This window comes from Paramisgurnus dabryanus, chromosome 17 (genome assembly GCF_030506205.2).
Source record: "Paramisgurnus dabryanus chromosome 17, PD_genome_1.1, whole genome shotgun sequence".
In the NCBI taxonomy this organism is placed as follows: domain Eukaryota; kingdom Metazoa; phylum Chordata; class Actinopteri; order Cypriniformes; family Cobitidae; genus Paramisgurnus; species Paramisgurnus dabryanus.
In genome coordinates this window covers 5,354,620-5,368,956 of record NC_133353.1, presented here as the reverse complement: position 1 = coordinate 5,368,956, position 14,337 = coordinate 5,354,620, and the positions used below count along the sequence as shown (strand labels likewise).

The 14,337-nt window shown below is 37.4% G+C and overlaps 1 protein-coding gene across 1 annotated transcript; it reads left to right on the top strand.

Annotated features, from left to right (window-relative positions):
* Positions 1–1,077: 1,077 nt before the first annotated feature.
* Positions 1,078–14,277, top strand: LOC135734661 (saccharopine dehydrogenase-like oxidoreductase). The gene is made up of 12 exons (XM_065253544.2): positions 1,078–1,363; positions 4,281–4,393; positions 4,649–4,729; positions 4,825–4,954; positions 6,177–6,226; positions 7,528–7,658; positions 7,769–7,886; positions 10,782–10,901; positions 10,993–11,049; positions 12,307–12,418; positions 12,532–12,613; positions 13,632–14,277. Exons 1-12 carry the CDS (start codon positions 1,165–1,167, stop codon positions 13,720–13,722), a joined length of 1,284 nt encoding a protein of 427 aa, XP_065109616.1. The 5' UTR covers positions 1,078–1,164; the 3' UTR covers positions 13,723–14,277.
* The last annotated feature ends 60 nt before the right edge of the window (positions 14,278–14,337 follow it).

The following is a 14,337-nucleotide window of genomic DNA, read 5'->3' as shown; positions in this document are numbered from 1 at the left end:
GTTTAAAGATAGGGCAATGCCAGCTGTTTTCAAGTAAGACAGTTAAAACATCTGGGACTAGTCTATATAGTGCTATTTAAGAAAGTATGGGGCGGTTTCCCAGACAAGGCTTATCCTAGTCCCAGACTAAAGCCCGGGATACACTGCACGATTTTTGGCTGTTAGTTTCTCTGCAAACATATGAAAAAATATGTAATTGAAATGTGGATCCCCTGTGATGTCAGAAAGGGATAATACCTTCCCTTAATCTCCAGTATCCAACCACTGCACTGCCATTTAGTGCAGAGATCAGCTCATTTGCATTTTAAAGGACACACCCAAAAACGACACATTTTTTATCAAAACCTACAAAGTGGCAATTTTAACATGTTATAATAAATTATTTATATGATATTTTGAGCTAAAACTTAACATACATAATCTGGGGACACCAAAGATTTATTTTACATTTGAAAAAAATATTGTAAAATGTCCCCTTTAATATACACCAGTGCCATTGTTTTGTCTCAATATGCACACCAGTATTGTTTTTGTAAGGTTTGTTTGTAAAAACTACTTAAATGTCCTTAACTAAGACCTAGTCATGGATTCATCTAAACCCTGTCCAGGAAACCTGTGTGTTTTAAATATAATACAATTTAAAATTTAAAATGTTGTCACTGACACACACGTTTATCAACTGCTCTTTGACGACTCAATAAAAATAAATTACAAGCAAAACACAACAAGTAGTTTGTAATCTTATAAATCCATTTATGCCAACGCAAACTCCGCCTATAATCTGTGTAGACCAATCAGAAACGAGATGATTTGACACCACAGAAGCTCGTGTTGTAGGAGTCGTTATGCGTACCACCGACGCAAACTATACGTCAAAGTTTGATAAACACAAACCACCCTTACTTATAAATATAAATGCGATAAACGGTTTTAATAAAGTGTCAATTTTTTCCTCGTTTAATTTTCATTTTGTCATTACGCCTAAACGGTTTTTATAAAGTGTCCCTGTTTAATTTTTAAACGTCAGAGGCTGCGCATAAACCCGCGCATCATTGATTCTCTTGAGTGAACCAATTCAATACGGAAGTAGCGCCCGTTAGAGGCGCGTCTGCACGCTGATTCGTGTTCAGTGTTTATCCGAGACGATCAGCAGCACACAGCGCAATGGCATCGTTCAGCACATCCTCCGCGAGACCCTATCACATCATCATCTTCGGGGCTACGGGTTTTACCGGACAGTTCGTAGTGGAGGAGGTTGCCCGCACCGCGTCCGAAGGTCCTAAGGGGACTCTGAAGTGGGCCATAGCCGGGAGAAGCAAAGCCAAACTGGACAAAGTTCTCGAGCAGGCCGCCGCAGTTCTCAGTGCGTAGAGACACACTTGTCCCTCTGTTTGTGGTCTTTAACAAAATAACAACTTATGAGATGTCATTTCAGCATGTTTTAGCACAATTTAATTAGCTTGTGATCAAAGAAATCATCTTGGCAACATAGTTTCTGTCAAACTTATATAGATGCTACGTTTGAAATTATGATTTTTTTTATTTAAAAAAACTGTAAGCCTTTAAAATCTTTGTTTGAATTTATTTTGGGATGACAGTAGTGGCTAACCCAAAAAATTAATATATAATGCATTACTGTAATGAATAATATATATATATATATATATATATATATATATAGCGTGAATAACTGTAGCATTATCTGTGGTTAACATGTTGCTATTTTGTATAGATATTCTTGATCCTTATCTCATAATGTGGCAAGACAGTTAAGGATTTGTAACTGATAATTGTTTTAAACCTGCATGTGCATATCAATAAAGTATATACTAAATTTGATCATGTATGACACTTTTAAGACCTTCTAACCCTTTATGGTCTTTTGGCAGATAAGAATAGATAACTTGGCAAAGTTGTGCAAATTCGTGGAGGGTTGTGATGACCTCACACTATTGATTTGGACTTGACTTTGACCCACACTGATTTTCCTACTGCAAGCTTAAAGGGACACTCCACTTTTTTTGAAAACATGCTTATTTTCCAGCTCCCCTAGAGTTAAACAATTGAGTTTTGGAATCCATTCAGCTGATCCATTCAGTCTGGTGGTACCATTTTAGCATAATCCATTGAATCTGATTAGACCATTAGCATCATGCTCAAAAATATTAAAATAGTTTTTGATGTTTTTTTTAATTTAAAACTTGACTCTTCTGTAGTTACATCGTGGACTGAGGGGCTATCCACACGGAGACGCGAATCACTGTATACGCATAAATTTGTTATCGTATTGGCGTTTCATCCACACGGATCCGGCGTTTTCAGAGAGTGAAACCGCTATTTTTTGAAACCTGGTCCTTAAGTGGATAAATCTGAAACCGACACCCTTGCGGTTTCGTGTGTACAGCCAATCCGTATATTTTGTGAACGAAAACGTCATCACATCACGTGTCGGAAGCGTCACACGTAACAGCAACAACAATAACGGCGGATTACGTGATTGTGTTCGTGCTACAGAAGCTACTAAAGCCTACTAGCTTTATTACAGCAAAATCTATTGCTTCTATGCAATTGTGGTGACCAACAAGCGATAATGGACAACACCATACGTTGGCTATGCGCATGTTCAAAGTCTTCTTCTCCGTGTATAGTGTATATCTGTGGCAGAATTACAGCGCCCCATACTGGTCCGGTATATATACTACACCGCTTTCTGTCGGTTTCAGTGGTTTCGTGTTTACGGATTATTTTTTTAGAGCAAGGAAAAAAAATGATCGGATAGGGAATGCACCGGCTTCGTGTGGATATAGTCTAAGAGCGTCGGAAAATTAAAATTTGTGATTTTCTAGGCAGATCTGACTAGGAACTATACTCTCATTCTGGCGTAATAATCAAGGACTTTGCTGTCGTAACATGGCTGCCTGCTGCAGGTGCAATGATATTACGGAGCACCTGAAAATAGTCCCCTTGGTAACTTTGAATAGCAGGGGAATATTTTCGGTCACTGTGTAATATCATTGCGCCTGCTGCAGCCATGTTACGGCAGCAAAGTCCTTGATTATTACGCCGGAATGAGAGTATAGTTCCTAAACATATCTGCCTAGAAAATCGCACCTTTTAATTTTCCGTCGGTCTTAGTACACAATGTAACTAAAGAAGAGTCAATTTTTAAATAGGACAAATATTGAAACTCTTTGGTTATTTTTGAGTGCCAGGCTAATGGTCCAATCGGATTCTATGGATTGTGCTAAGCTATGCTAAAAGTGGTACCGCCAGACCCGGAGATAAGCTGAATGGATTCCAAAACAGTAAAAATCAATTGTTTAACTCCAAGGGAGCTGGAAAATAAGCCTATTTTCAAAAAAAGTGGAGTGTCCCTTTAACAAATAAATACCCAGCTGTGGGACACTGCATCTCCTTGTTTTGCTTGGATAATGTACTTGCATTTTTTCAGACAATGCCCTTTTAGTGTTGGGATGGCAGTCTCCAGGGCGGTTTTGATTAATCCTGAACAGCTGATGGAAAATTGTCTTCCACTGACATATTACAGCACACACTCGTGCTTTTAATTCTGTAGCTTTGAATCGGCCGACTCAGATGTGGTTTTATTTTTAGATTTTACGTCAAATCAAAGCCAGCATTTTATTGATTGTGAATAAGGTTATTTAAGATATGTGACCCCGTTGGTATAAAGCCACCTAAAGTCCTTTTCTGATTTACTGTTTTCTACATAAAATCATCTTATATTATTATGTAAAGAATATTCAGTAATAACCTTAATATCTTTAATATTGACGGAGTAAGAAAATTAAATGTTGATGCTCCAAATTAGATTATGATTTAAAGAGTAACTAAACCCTAAACCAACTTTTTTTAGTTAATGATCTGTAAGAATGGGGCTTTATTAGTGCTGTTCATTGATTTTAGTAATTTTTTTGACATTTGGATATAAAGTGTTTCAATACTACAATATATGGTGTAAAAACGTCTGATTGCTGCCCTCTTCAGGTTGAACGGTGGCTACTGCAGTTGAATTTTCCCATTGGATGTTGGGTCCAAAAAATGACTCGTGACGTAGGCAGATTCAAGCTCACCACGCCCTTGTTACGATCTCACCACACACTTAATACGAGCTTAGTTCGTCCCCTCTATCTTCGTTGGGATCTGCCCACTTTTCTTGCATTTTTCAAATATTGCCAGTGGGTGGAGTCAGGCTCTGACCAGGGGTTTAGTTACTCTTTAAAGTGTTCACCCAAAATTGAAAATTTTAACATTGTTTTCAGGTAAGCCCGAGCTGGCGTCAGAAGTGGACGTCATTGTCGCGGATGTCAGTGAACCGGACTCATTGGCTGCTTTGTGCAAACAAGCGGTGATTGTGCTGAACTGTGTGGGGCCTGTAAGTATGCACACGATATTACAGATGGTCCGGTGTACATGATGAACAAAACCTATCACCCCGGTCCCAATATTAGGGCTTCCATATTGTATAAGGAACATTAAAACCTTCCTGATACGCTTTATCATTATATTATGGACTTACTTATCACATTACAAAGCAATTTGATGTTATTTTGCATAATTTGATCATACTTTAGTTGCCTGCACCATACATTATATTTTGTACAAAACATTTGGTGTTTTGTACTTACAGTACAGATTCTTTGGTGAACCGGTTGTCAAGGCATGTGTGGAAAATGGAGCCCACTACCTGGACATCAGCGGAGAACCACAGGTCAAACATCATCATCAGTCACATTTAAAATCTGATTTTATTCAAATGAATGACATGTTTGGCTCATCTTCCAATTTTTTTTTATATTACTGTAGTTTCTGGAGAGTATGCAGCTGAACTACCATAACCAGGCTGCTGAAAAGGGTGTTTACATTGTGGGAGCTTGCGGGTTCGACTCCATTCCTGCAGACATGGGTGTTATTTATACCAGGGACCAGTTTAAAGGTGTGATTGTTTACATATCACAGACTGCATTTTCTAGTTATATCACCTAATGCATTTGCTTAAAGGGCACATGTGCCCATTTTTACAAGATGTACTATAAGATGAACAACAAAAAAGCACAATTTTCGTGTCTATACCTTTAAATGCAAATGAGCTACAGCTCCTCCCTCCCTAACCAACAGACAGTGAGCACTTCTGGTTAAAAATAGATCTGATTTCTATGAAACAATCTTGAGTCAATCATTTAGAAGGCTTTTGGGTAAAATTAAACAGTCAGTCAGTGGCCGTGGGCGGAGCATTACCAGTGTGACATCACATTAACAAGAGAATCAAAACGGCATGTCTAATGAGACTGCTTTGGATTAATGGTCATTAAAAAGGATAGGGTGGATATTTGTAGGGTAGTTGTGTTCACCCACTGCCAACACACATTTATGTCCAAACATCTTGTAAAAGTTGGATGTGCTCTTTAAATCGTTTTTATGGAAAGTTTGTCATACTTGAATCTTGTAGTAAATTTTGTAAAACCAATAAGGTACCCGAGGTTGTGAATATACACTCACCTAAAGGATTATTAGGAACACCTGTTCAATTTCTCATTAATGCAATGGTGTAATGGTGTGGGGGATGTTTTTTGGCACATTTTAGGACCCTTAGTGCCAATTCGGCATTGTTTAAATGCCACAGCCTACCTGTGCATTGTTTCTGACCATGTCAATTCCTTTATGACCATTATGTACCCATCCTCTGATGGCTACTTCCAACAGGATAATGCACCATGTCACAAAGCTCGAATCATTTCAACATGACAATGAGTTCACTGTACAAAAATGGCCCCCACAGTCCCCAGATCTCAACCCAATAGAGCATATTTGTGTTGTGGAACGGGAGCTTGGTGCCCTGGATGTGGATCCCACAAATCTCCATCAACTGCAAGATGCTATCCTATCAATATTGGCCAACATTTCTAAAGAATGCTTTCAGCACCTTGTTGAATCAATGCCATGTAGAATTAAGGCAGTTCTGAAGGTGAAAGGGGTCAAACACAGTATTAGTATGGTGTTCCTAATAATCCTTTAGGTGAGTGTATTCACGGCTGCAAAGAGTTAATTTACTTTCTTTTAAACGTGCCCTATCTTGCTATCTCATTGCATAAAGTCTTTTAGTAGTGTCATCTGTTTCAGCTGTTTTCTAAGCATCGATTTGTTTTATTTGTTACCAGGAACACTAACAGCTGTGGAAAGCTTTTTGACTGCGAGCGCAGGACCGGAGGTCAGTGTTTTATAATTAAAGGATTACTACACTTACATAAAAAAATCCCAATAATTTACTCACCCCTTTGTCATCCAAGATGTTTATGTCTTTCTTTGTTCAGTTAAGAAGAAATTAAGTTTTTGAGGAAAACATTCCAGGATTTTTCTCCATATAGTGGACTTTATTGGACCTCAGCAGTTTACAGTTTCAATGCAGTTTAAAATCGCAGTTTCAGTGCAGCTTCAAAGGACTCTAAACGATTCCAACCGAGACATAAGGGTTCTATCTAGCAAAACGATTGTCATTTTCGCAAAAAAATAATGAAATATGTCCTTTTATACCGCAACTTCTCGTCTTGCACTAGCCGTGTGATGCACCAGCGCAACCTTACGTACTATCATGTTGGAAGGTCACGTGTTACATATGTGAAACGCACACTTGCGGACCATATTAAACTGACAAAAAGATGTTAAAGCAACACCAAAGAGTTTTTTTTACCTTAAAATAACGTTTCCAAAAAAGTTTCAGTAATTCATCCACTCGAAACAGGGTGAACGGCCCTTTCACATTCGCTTTGCAGCCCTCTAATGGCCAAAACCGCACTAAAGAAGTTTCCAACCGTCGGGTCGCGGTCCTGTAGTTCGAGTGAAAACTTGCTTTACGGCAGACCTACAATCCAATCAGAGCCAGCTATGCTGCAGTATTTACGACAGTGGTAATGAACAATTCCGCTTCCAACCTGTAGGGGGAGCAAAGAGCAAAAACTCTTTGGTGTTGCTTTAATTAGTATCATTCCACATACAACAACGTCGTAACGGTCATCTTTTTCCACACTTGTAAACACTGGAGTGGTATTTTTGAATACGTCATGCGTGACCTTTCGACGTGACTATGTAATACGTAAGGTCACACTAGCGCGTCACAGGGCTAGTGCAAGACGAGAAGTTGTGGTTTAATTTTTTTTTTGTGAAAATGACAATTGTTTCACTAGATAAACCCTTATGCCTCAGTTGAAATCGTTCAGAGTCCTTTGAAGCAGCATTGAAACTGCAATTTTACACTGCATTGAAACCGGAAACTGTTGAGGTCCAATAAAGTCCACTATATGAAGAAATGTTTTCTCCTGGAATGTTTTCCTCAAAAAGCTTAATTACTTATTGACTGAACAAAGAAAGACATAAACACCTTGGATGACATGGGGGCAAGTTAATTATCAGTTTTTTATAAAAGTGGACACCAAAGAATTACAATTCTTAACACTTTAAAAAGGATTTTGTGTTGAAGTCTCAGCTGATTCATATTCTCGTGTGTTGCCGCAGGGAGGATGCGTCCATGATGGCACCTGGCAGTCGGCCATTTATGGCCTTGCCGACAGCGACAAGTTGCGGAGCCTTAGGAAGAAGTTTGGTCACAAGCCTCTGCCTGTGGTGGGGGCTAAAATGAAAAGGAGGTACAACAGACAAATTTTTTTTATCTTCACAGTTGTAAGAACTGTGATATTATGTTGATATCTACAATGAATTTGTTAACCAAAACTGTCCTGATGTCGTGTTTCTACAGAGGAGCGCTGTTTTTTAGTAATGAGGTACAGCAGTATGCCATTCCTTTCATGGGCACCGATCCATCAGTGGTGAAGAGAACCCAACGTTACCTACATGAGGAACTCAACGAGACTCCGGTTAGTCATCATCAGTTCATTATTAAACACCCTGTATTCCCAGAATTCTCAGCAACCATTCCCAGGCATGAGTATAGTTTGAAACTGTCAGTTAAGATTCAAACTTGAACCTGTTTAACTGGACTGAAGCTGAACTAGTCCAACTAGTATCTGAAAATCCTGATGGCCCCTGAAACATTTGCATGTTTTTGGGACAGTACGACAAAGGTTACATTGACTGCAAACAGTATTATGGTTATTGTACGGATGGCAGGCACGTGCACACATAGACATCAAAGGGGGCTTGAGCACCTGCCCTTTTTATTCCTGGAGAGAAAGTGCCCTTTTTTTCTGGGGTGCTTTTAAAAAAATAATAATAATATGATCTTTATTCATATAACAACTGATGTCTGTCTGTTTCCTGTGTTTTTTACTTGTTGCTTATTTAATTTAATATGAATTTATTCAGAAATCATTTAAATGAGATTTAAACTCTTATATAAAGAAAAATAGCGCTATTTGTGGCACACAAATGGTTAACAGATGAGTCCCGCCTCCAAAATTCACATCGCTAATATCATTGGCTTTACCTTTCCTTAGTCCCGCCTCTCTAACTTACTTCGCTTTATGATTGGTTTGTCAACACTCGTGCTGCATCAATCGCGCTTCAAGCGCCAAAGCTCAGCCCAACCGAGACGCGATCATGTGCATGATTATACAGGCAGGCTATCGGTAAGTGTGTGAGGAAGAAAGCATTCTTATATTAACAGTTTTATGCACAAAATATGGAACACGTTGTTACACATAACGATTCAGGGATATTGTTTTCCATGGCAATCCCATATTAAGCTGAAGAGTTGCAAACTTGTAACAGTGTAGTGTATGTAGTTTAAACAGACTGCTCATAAAATAATAAAGCACAAACAATAAAATAATTGCTAACTGCAGTAGTAAGCTTTTTTGTTTGCGTTTTTTGTAATGGCTGTTAAATAAGTATAATGTGTTATACTGGAGTGCTGGAGTAGATTGGGAAGAAATCTGATGGTTCAGTATTTTACTTGCCCAGTCTGAATTTTAACTGACATCACAAAAAAAGTAAAATATAAAATACAAATAAAATAGGCCTAATCTATATTTGTTGTTTCTGACATGTGTAACCCTAATAAATATTAAACCTAAGATTAAAGGTGCCATAGGATGTGTTGTCATAATATGTTAAATTGTTCTTTGACAATTACATAGAAGGTATGTTGCTTTATTAATGTAAGTGCAAAAATTATCCAGAAACGTTTTTACATGTCCATTTACAACCCTAGAATTTGACATTTTAATGAAATGGTCTATTTTTGCCCTATTTGAAAGGGTCATGAATAATAATGTTGAGCTCTGCTCTGAGGCTCATGCCAGAAGCTCACATTAGTAAACAGACCTTATATTTTGAGCCCTTATCAGACAAAAATACATTTTGAGTAACAACTAACAACTAATCAGCTAAACGCTAGCATATGATATAGCATTTATTGGCATGTAGCGCTAACTCAGCAGTCACAACTTTGTTTTTAGCATTTTAACAAATTTGTAATTAATGTTATTGTAATGTAATTTAATGTTTTCAAAACATGCACATTGTGTAATGGCTTCCTTTGCTGCTCTATAAACCTAGACTATTAAGGAGACCATGGTGTCTGTGTGAACTGATTATTTTGTAGACATCTTTTGAAAATTAAACATTTGCGTGAGTTTGAGGAAGATAAAATTAATTAACTTTTTTAATATTTTTTTTTAAAAAGGAAGTCAGAATTGCGTTAATATATATACTTTTTGTTTAAAAAAAAAAGAAGAGACGTGCCCTTTATTTCACTTGAGCCCCTGCCCCTCAAAATGTCTGTGCACGTCCCTGACGGATGGGCAAAATAAAGATCTAATTGTTCTGTTTTCCAAAGTTTATGTCCACAACTGTACGTATGTATTTCTGTCATTTACATCAAATCAAATAAAATATGTGACCCTGGACCACAAAACCAGTAATATGCATGGGTATGTTTGTTGCAATATCCAACAAAATAATTAGGATATTAAGTAAAGATCATGTTCCATGAAGATATTTGTAAATTTCCTGTCATAAATATATAAAAAATGTATTTATCATTAGTAGTATGTGTTGCTAAGGATTATATTTGTACAACTTTATAGGCGATTTTCTTAATATTTAGATTTTATTTGCACCTTTACATTCCACTTTTTCAGATAGTTATATCTCAGCCAAATATTGTCCTATCCTAACAAATCATACATAAATTTAAAGCTTATTTATTATTCAGCTTTCAGATTAGGGATAAAGCTCAATTTAAAAACATTATCATTGCCATAAGTCTTACTATCTCAGAATCATTTCAATATGAATATTGACCATAGACTGTAAAAACGATGGATGATGCCCGTTCGCTTTCTTCCATTGGTGAAAAACTGAAGTCGCCAGTGTCCCGATACGGCGCTGACATCTTGGGTCTTGAGTCTGCGCAGTAGCGATTTCGGGACCAGTCCTTCGCAGTAGTGAGCAGGAAGTAAAGCTGCGAAATCAAGGCCCCACCCTCGCAGAATGTGCATATCACAGCTGTCAATCATGAAGCCACAGCACCGTTTTTATAGCTAACTAACTAAAAACAAACTTATTTTAAAAACAAACACTTGAATTTACATCAGCGTGATAAAAACTACAGTAAATAACAGAAACCAGCTTCAGAAAAGTGAAATTAAATTGTTTAGTTGGTCTCAAGTCACATTGAATAACATTGAGGGGGGGGTTATGACCTATACTTGGACTAGTCACTGGAGGGGGCGATCAAGATGTTTTGGCTTCACTTTTCAGAGCTTGTGCGGCACGCTTTGTATTAACTCAACGTATGTATCCTACAGGTTCAGTATGGGGCGTATGCTGGTGTTGGTGGCATTTCCAACCTTTTTAAACTCTTCTTTGCGGGAATGATGTTCTGGATCCTCGTGAAGTTCAGTTTTGGCAGAAATCTCCTCATTAAGGTAAAACTTAACACTTCATCCTTAACATTGGTATTGCAGAATAACATTAAATGTAATTCTTAACTTAAAATGTTTTACTTTATTTCTGCAGTTTCCAGAATTTTTCTCTTTCGGCTTCTTCTCCAAAGCGGGTCCAACTAGGAAACAGGTATCACACCCTATATCACCACCATCTAGTGTGTTATCAGCACTGTCCTGTTTGTAATACATTTAGGGTCACTAGCTGCATTTCCATTATGGATTTGCACACAACTTTAGCGTTATTTTCTAAATGTCAACAAAAAACTATTGTGAATAGTGCTGCCTTAGATTAGTCGTGACTAATCATTTGCAGAATAAAAGTTTTTGTTTACATAATATATGTGGGTGTACGGTGTATAATAATTATGGATGTATAAAATACACACACATACATGTATAATTTACATTATACAGCACTAATTGTGGAATGACAACGTTTCCATTAACCAATGTTATGTGACTAAAACGCTATTTTCTTATCACGATAAGTCATTCCCAAAACCATTGAATCGAATGTGTCATACAGCACCGCGCAGAACAAAATCCCAATGACATCAAAATATTGTGAGAGTGACTAAAAAGCATACAGAGCAGTCGACTCCCGAATCACTGTCACTGTATTTTGATGTCATACGCTTGTCGGTTCTTGTGACGCCGCATGCAGTTAAAGACACTAGTGATGCACCGATGTATCGGCCACCGATATTTATCGGCCGATATTTGATGAATTTGAAACCATCGGCATATCGGCAATAGCACGAGAAAGGCCGATACCGATTGTTTATTAATTAACTGCATAAAGAAATCCATTATATGTAAAAAATAAGTTAATGTCGTTAATAAAATAAATGCTGAATAGCAAAAACCACCTTTGAAGGTTGTCATGTTGTCTTATTATATTTGTTTTAGCTTAATTTGTGCCTCTCTTATTATGTTGGTCAGTTGAATGTTAATTAGATCCAATATGTGTTCAGGTAAAAATAATTTGATGCAGAAATAAACTAGCTAATAGACCAACTGTATAGTATTGTATACAAGTGTTTAATATCGGTATCGGCCAGAAGTTGTCTGTTTAAATCGGTATCGGCCCCAAAAATCCTATCGGTGCATCCCTAAAAGACACATCTTCTGTCTTGTCCCCCAATCAGACATAACGCACCATATTTAAAGAATGACCATGGGACTTTTACGCACATTAGGTGACCTTTATATGTGAAATATTTTGTGTGATATTCCTTTTTTTTTTAAATGTCTGCTTTTTTGCGATATATGGGAGTTTATGCGAAATTATGAAATTGCGCAATTTGAAGGGTAATGGAAACGCAGCTATTTACCATTTTGCAGTCCTCCTCCATCGTCATGATTTTAATTGTGATATCTGCAGATGGAGGGCTCTTCTTTCCGCTTTGGATTTTTTGGCGAGGGTTACACTGAAGGTGTTGACCCCACCGAAGGAAAACCCAACGCTAAAATCCGCACTACTGTCCAGGGACCAGGTACCTTGTTCACCGTTGCCTTATATTAGTGTGAATCCATATAACTCATCTCTATTTACAGCTTTATTGACTTTATGTATATAACTTGTAAGTTTGTGTCTGCTTTTTTCCAGAGGCTGGATATGTCGCCACACCAATCGCTATGGTTCAGGCAGCCATTACAATGCTGAATGAATCCAAATCCCTGCCTAAAACGTGAGTAGTGCTGGTATATAACCGAATACATACACTTTAGGGTCTTCAGGTTTACTTTCTGTTAATGCTAAACAGGAAATGTTTTTGTGATTTGTGTTTTCTACATAAAATTGTCCTACATAATATAAAGAAAATTCTGTGTAAATATAAACTTTATATATTTAATATTGACAGAGTAAGGCTGTGTTAAAGGGACACTCCACTTTTTTTGAAAATAGGCTTATTTTCTAGCTCCCCTAGAGTTAAACATTTGAGTTTTACAGTTTTGGAATCCATTCAGCTGATCTCTGGGTCTGGCGCTATCACTTTTAGCATAGCTTAGCATAATCCATTGAATCTGATTAGACCATTAGCATCTCACTAAAAAAATAAAGTTGCAATTTTCTATGATGATTAAATAGAAATAGTCTGCCACACTCATATAGTGCAGTTCCCAAAAATAGTCCCCTGCCATTGAAAGTTACTAAGGGGACTATTTTCGGCTGCTGCGTAATATCATTGCGCCTCCTCCTGCAGTCATGTTACGGCAGCAAAGTCCTTGATTATTACGCCAGAATGAGAGTATAGTTCCTAGCCATATCTGCCAAGAAATTGCAACTTTTAATTTTCTGTCGGTCTTAGTACACGATGTAACTACAGAAGAGTCTTGCCTTTTAATTAGGTAAAATATCGAAACTCTTTGTTTATTTTTTTGCGCGATGCTAATGGTCTAATCAGATTCAATGGATTATGCTAAGCTATGCTAAAGTGGTCCCGCCAGACCCGGAGATCGGCTGAATGGATTCCAAAACAGTAAAAATCAAATGTTTAACTCTAGGGGATCTGATAAATGAGTATATTTTGAGAAAAGTGGACTCTCCCTTTAAAGATTTAAATCAAACTTTGATTGTTCCTAATCTCAAAATTAGATTGAGACTTTAGCCTGGCCTCCACAGACAGGGTCACATGTTGTTTCTTCATAGATTATTTAACATTCACATTTCATTGAATGTATATTTTATTGGTTTACTATTCACAGAGGCGGTGTGTACACTCCAGGTGCGACATTCGCCAAGACCACTCTCATCGACCGCCTCAACAAACACGGCATCCAGTTCTCTGTTCTTTAAGCGGTATAAAATGATTCTGGACCCCTATGACTTCTAAGGCACCGGTTCATCTGCTTGCTCAAACATAGAGAAATCTATATGTAGCTTTCTCGGCTCATTTACAGCATTGCTGTTTTCCAGTTTAGTGTCCTGGCTTGCACACAGTAGACCGGGCTGGATTTATTAGCATGCACTTTGCTCCATTGGCTGAGAATTTGCACTATATGAGTGTGGCACACTTTTTCTATTTAATCATCATAATCATTTCCCGTTTGTTGTTTTATAAAGTACAAAATATTAATACAGATGAAAGACATCTCTAAAAAAACATCTTCAAAGTACACAGAGTTGAAAGAAAATATAATTGTGTAAAACGAAAACTAGCTTTTGTAATGTTGTCATGAGTACATGTGTAGCCAACAACTTGCAGAATACTGAAACTTATTCAAGAACATGCAATTTTCAGGATTTTTTTTGCATTATTGTTGGAACCAGTGTGCTAGATAAATGTTTGTTTCTCTTATTGCCTGCTATTATTCTGGTTTGTTTCTAACCAAATAAATATATCACGCAGTATTCTGGAATAAAAGCATATAGTTGTATTAAAGGCTACATTCAGCATGTAAGACTACCTTA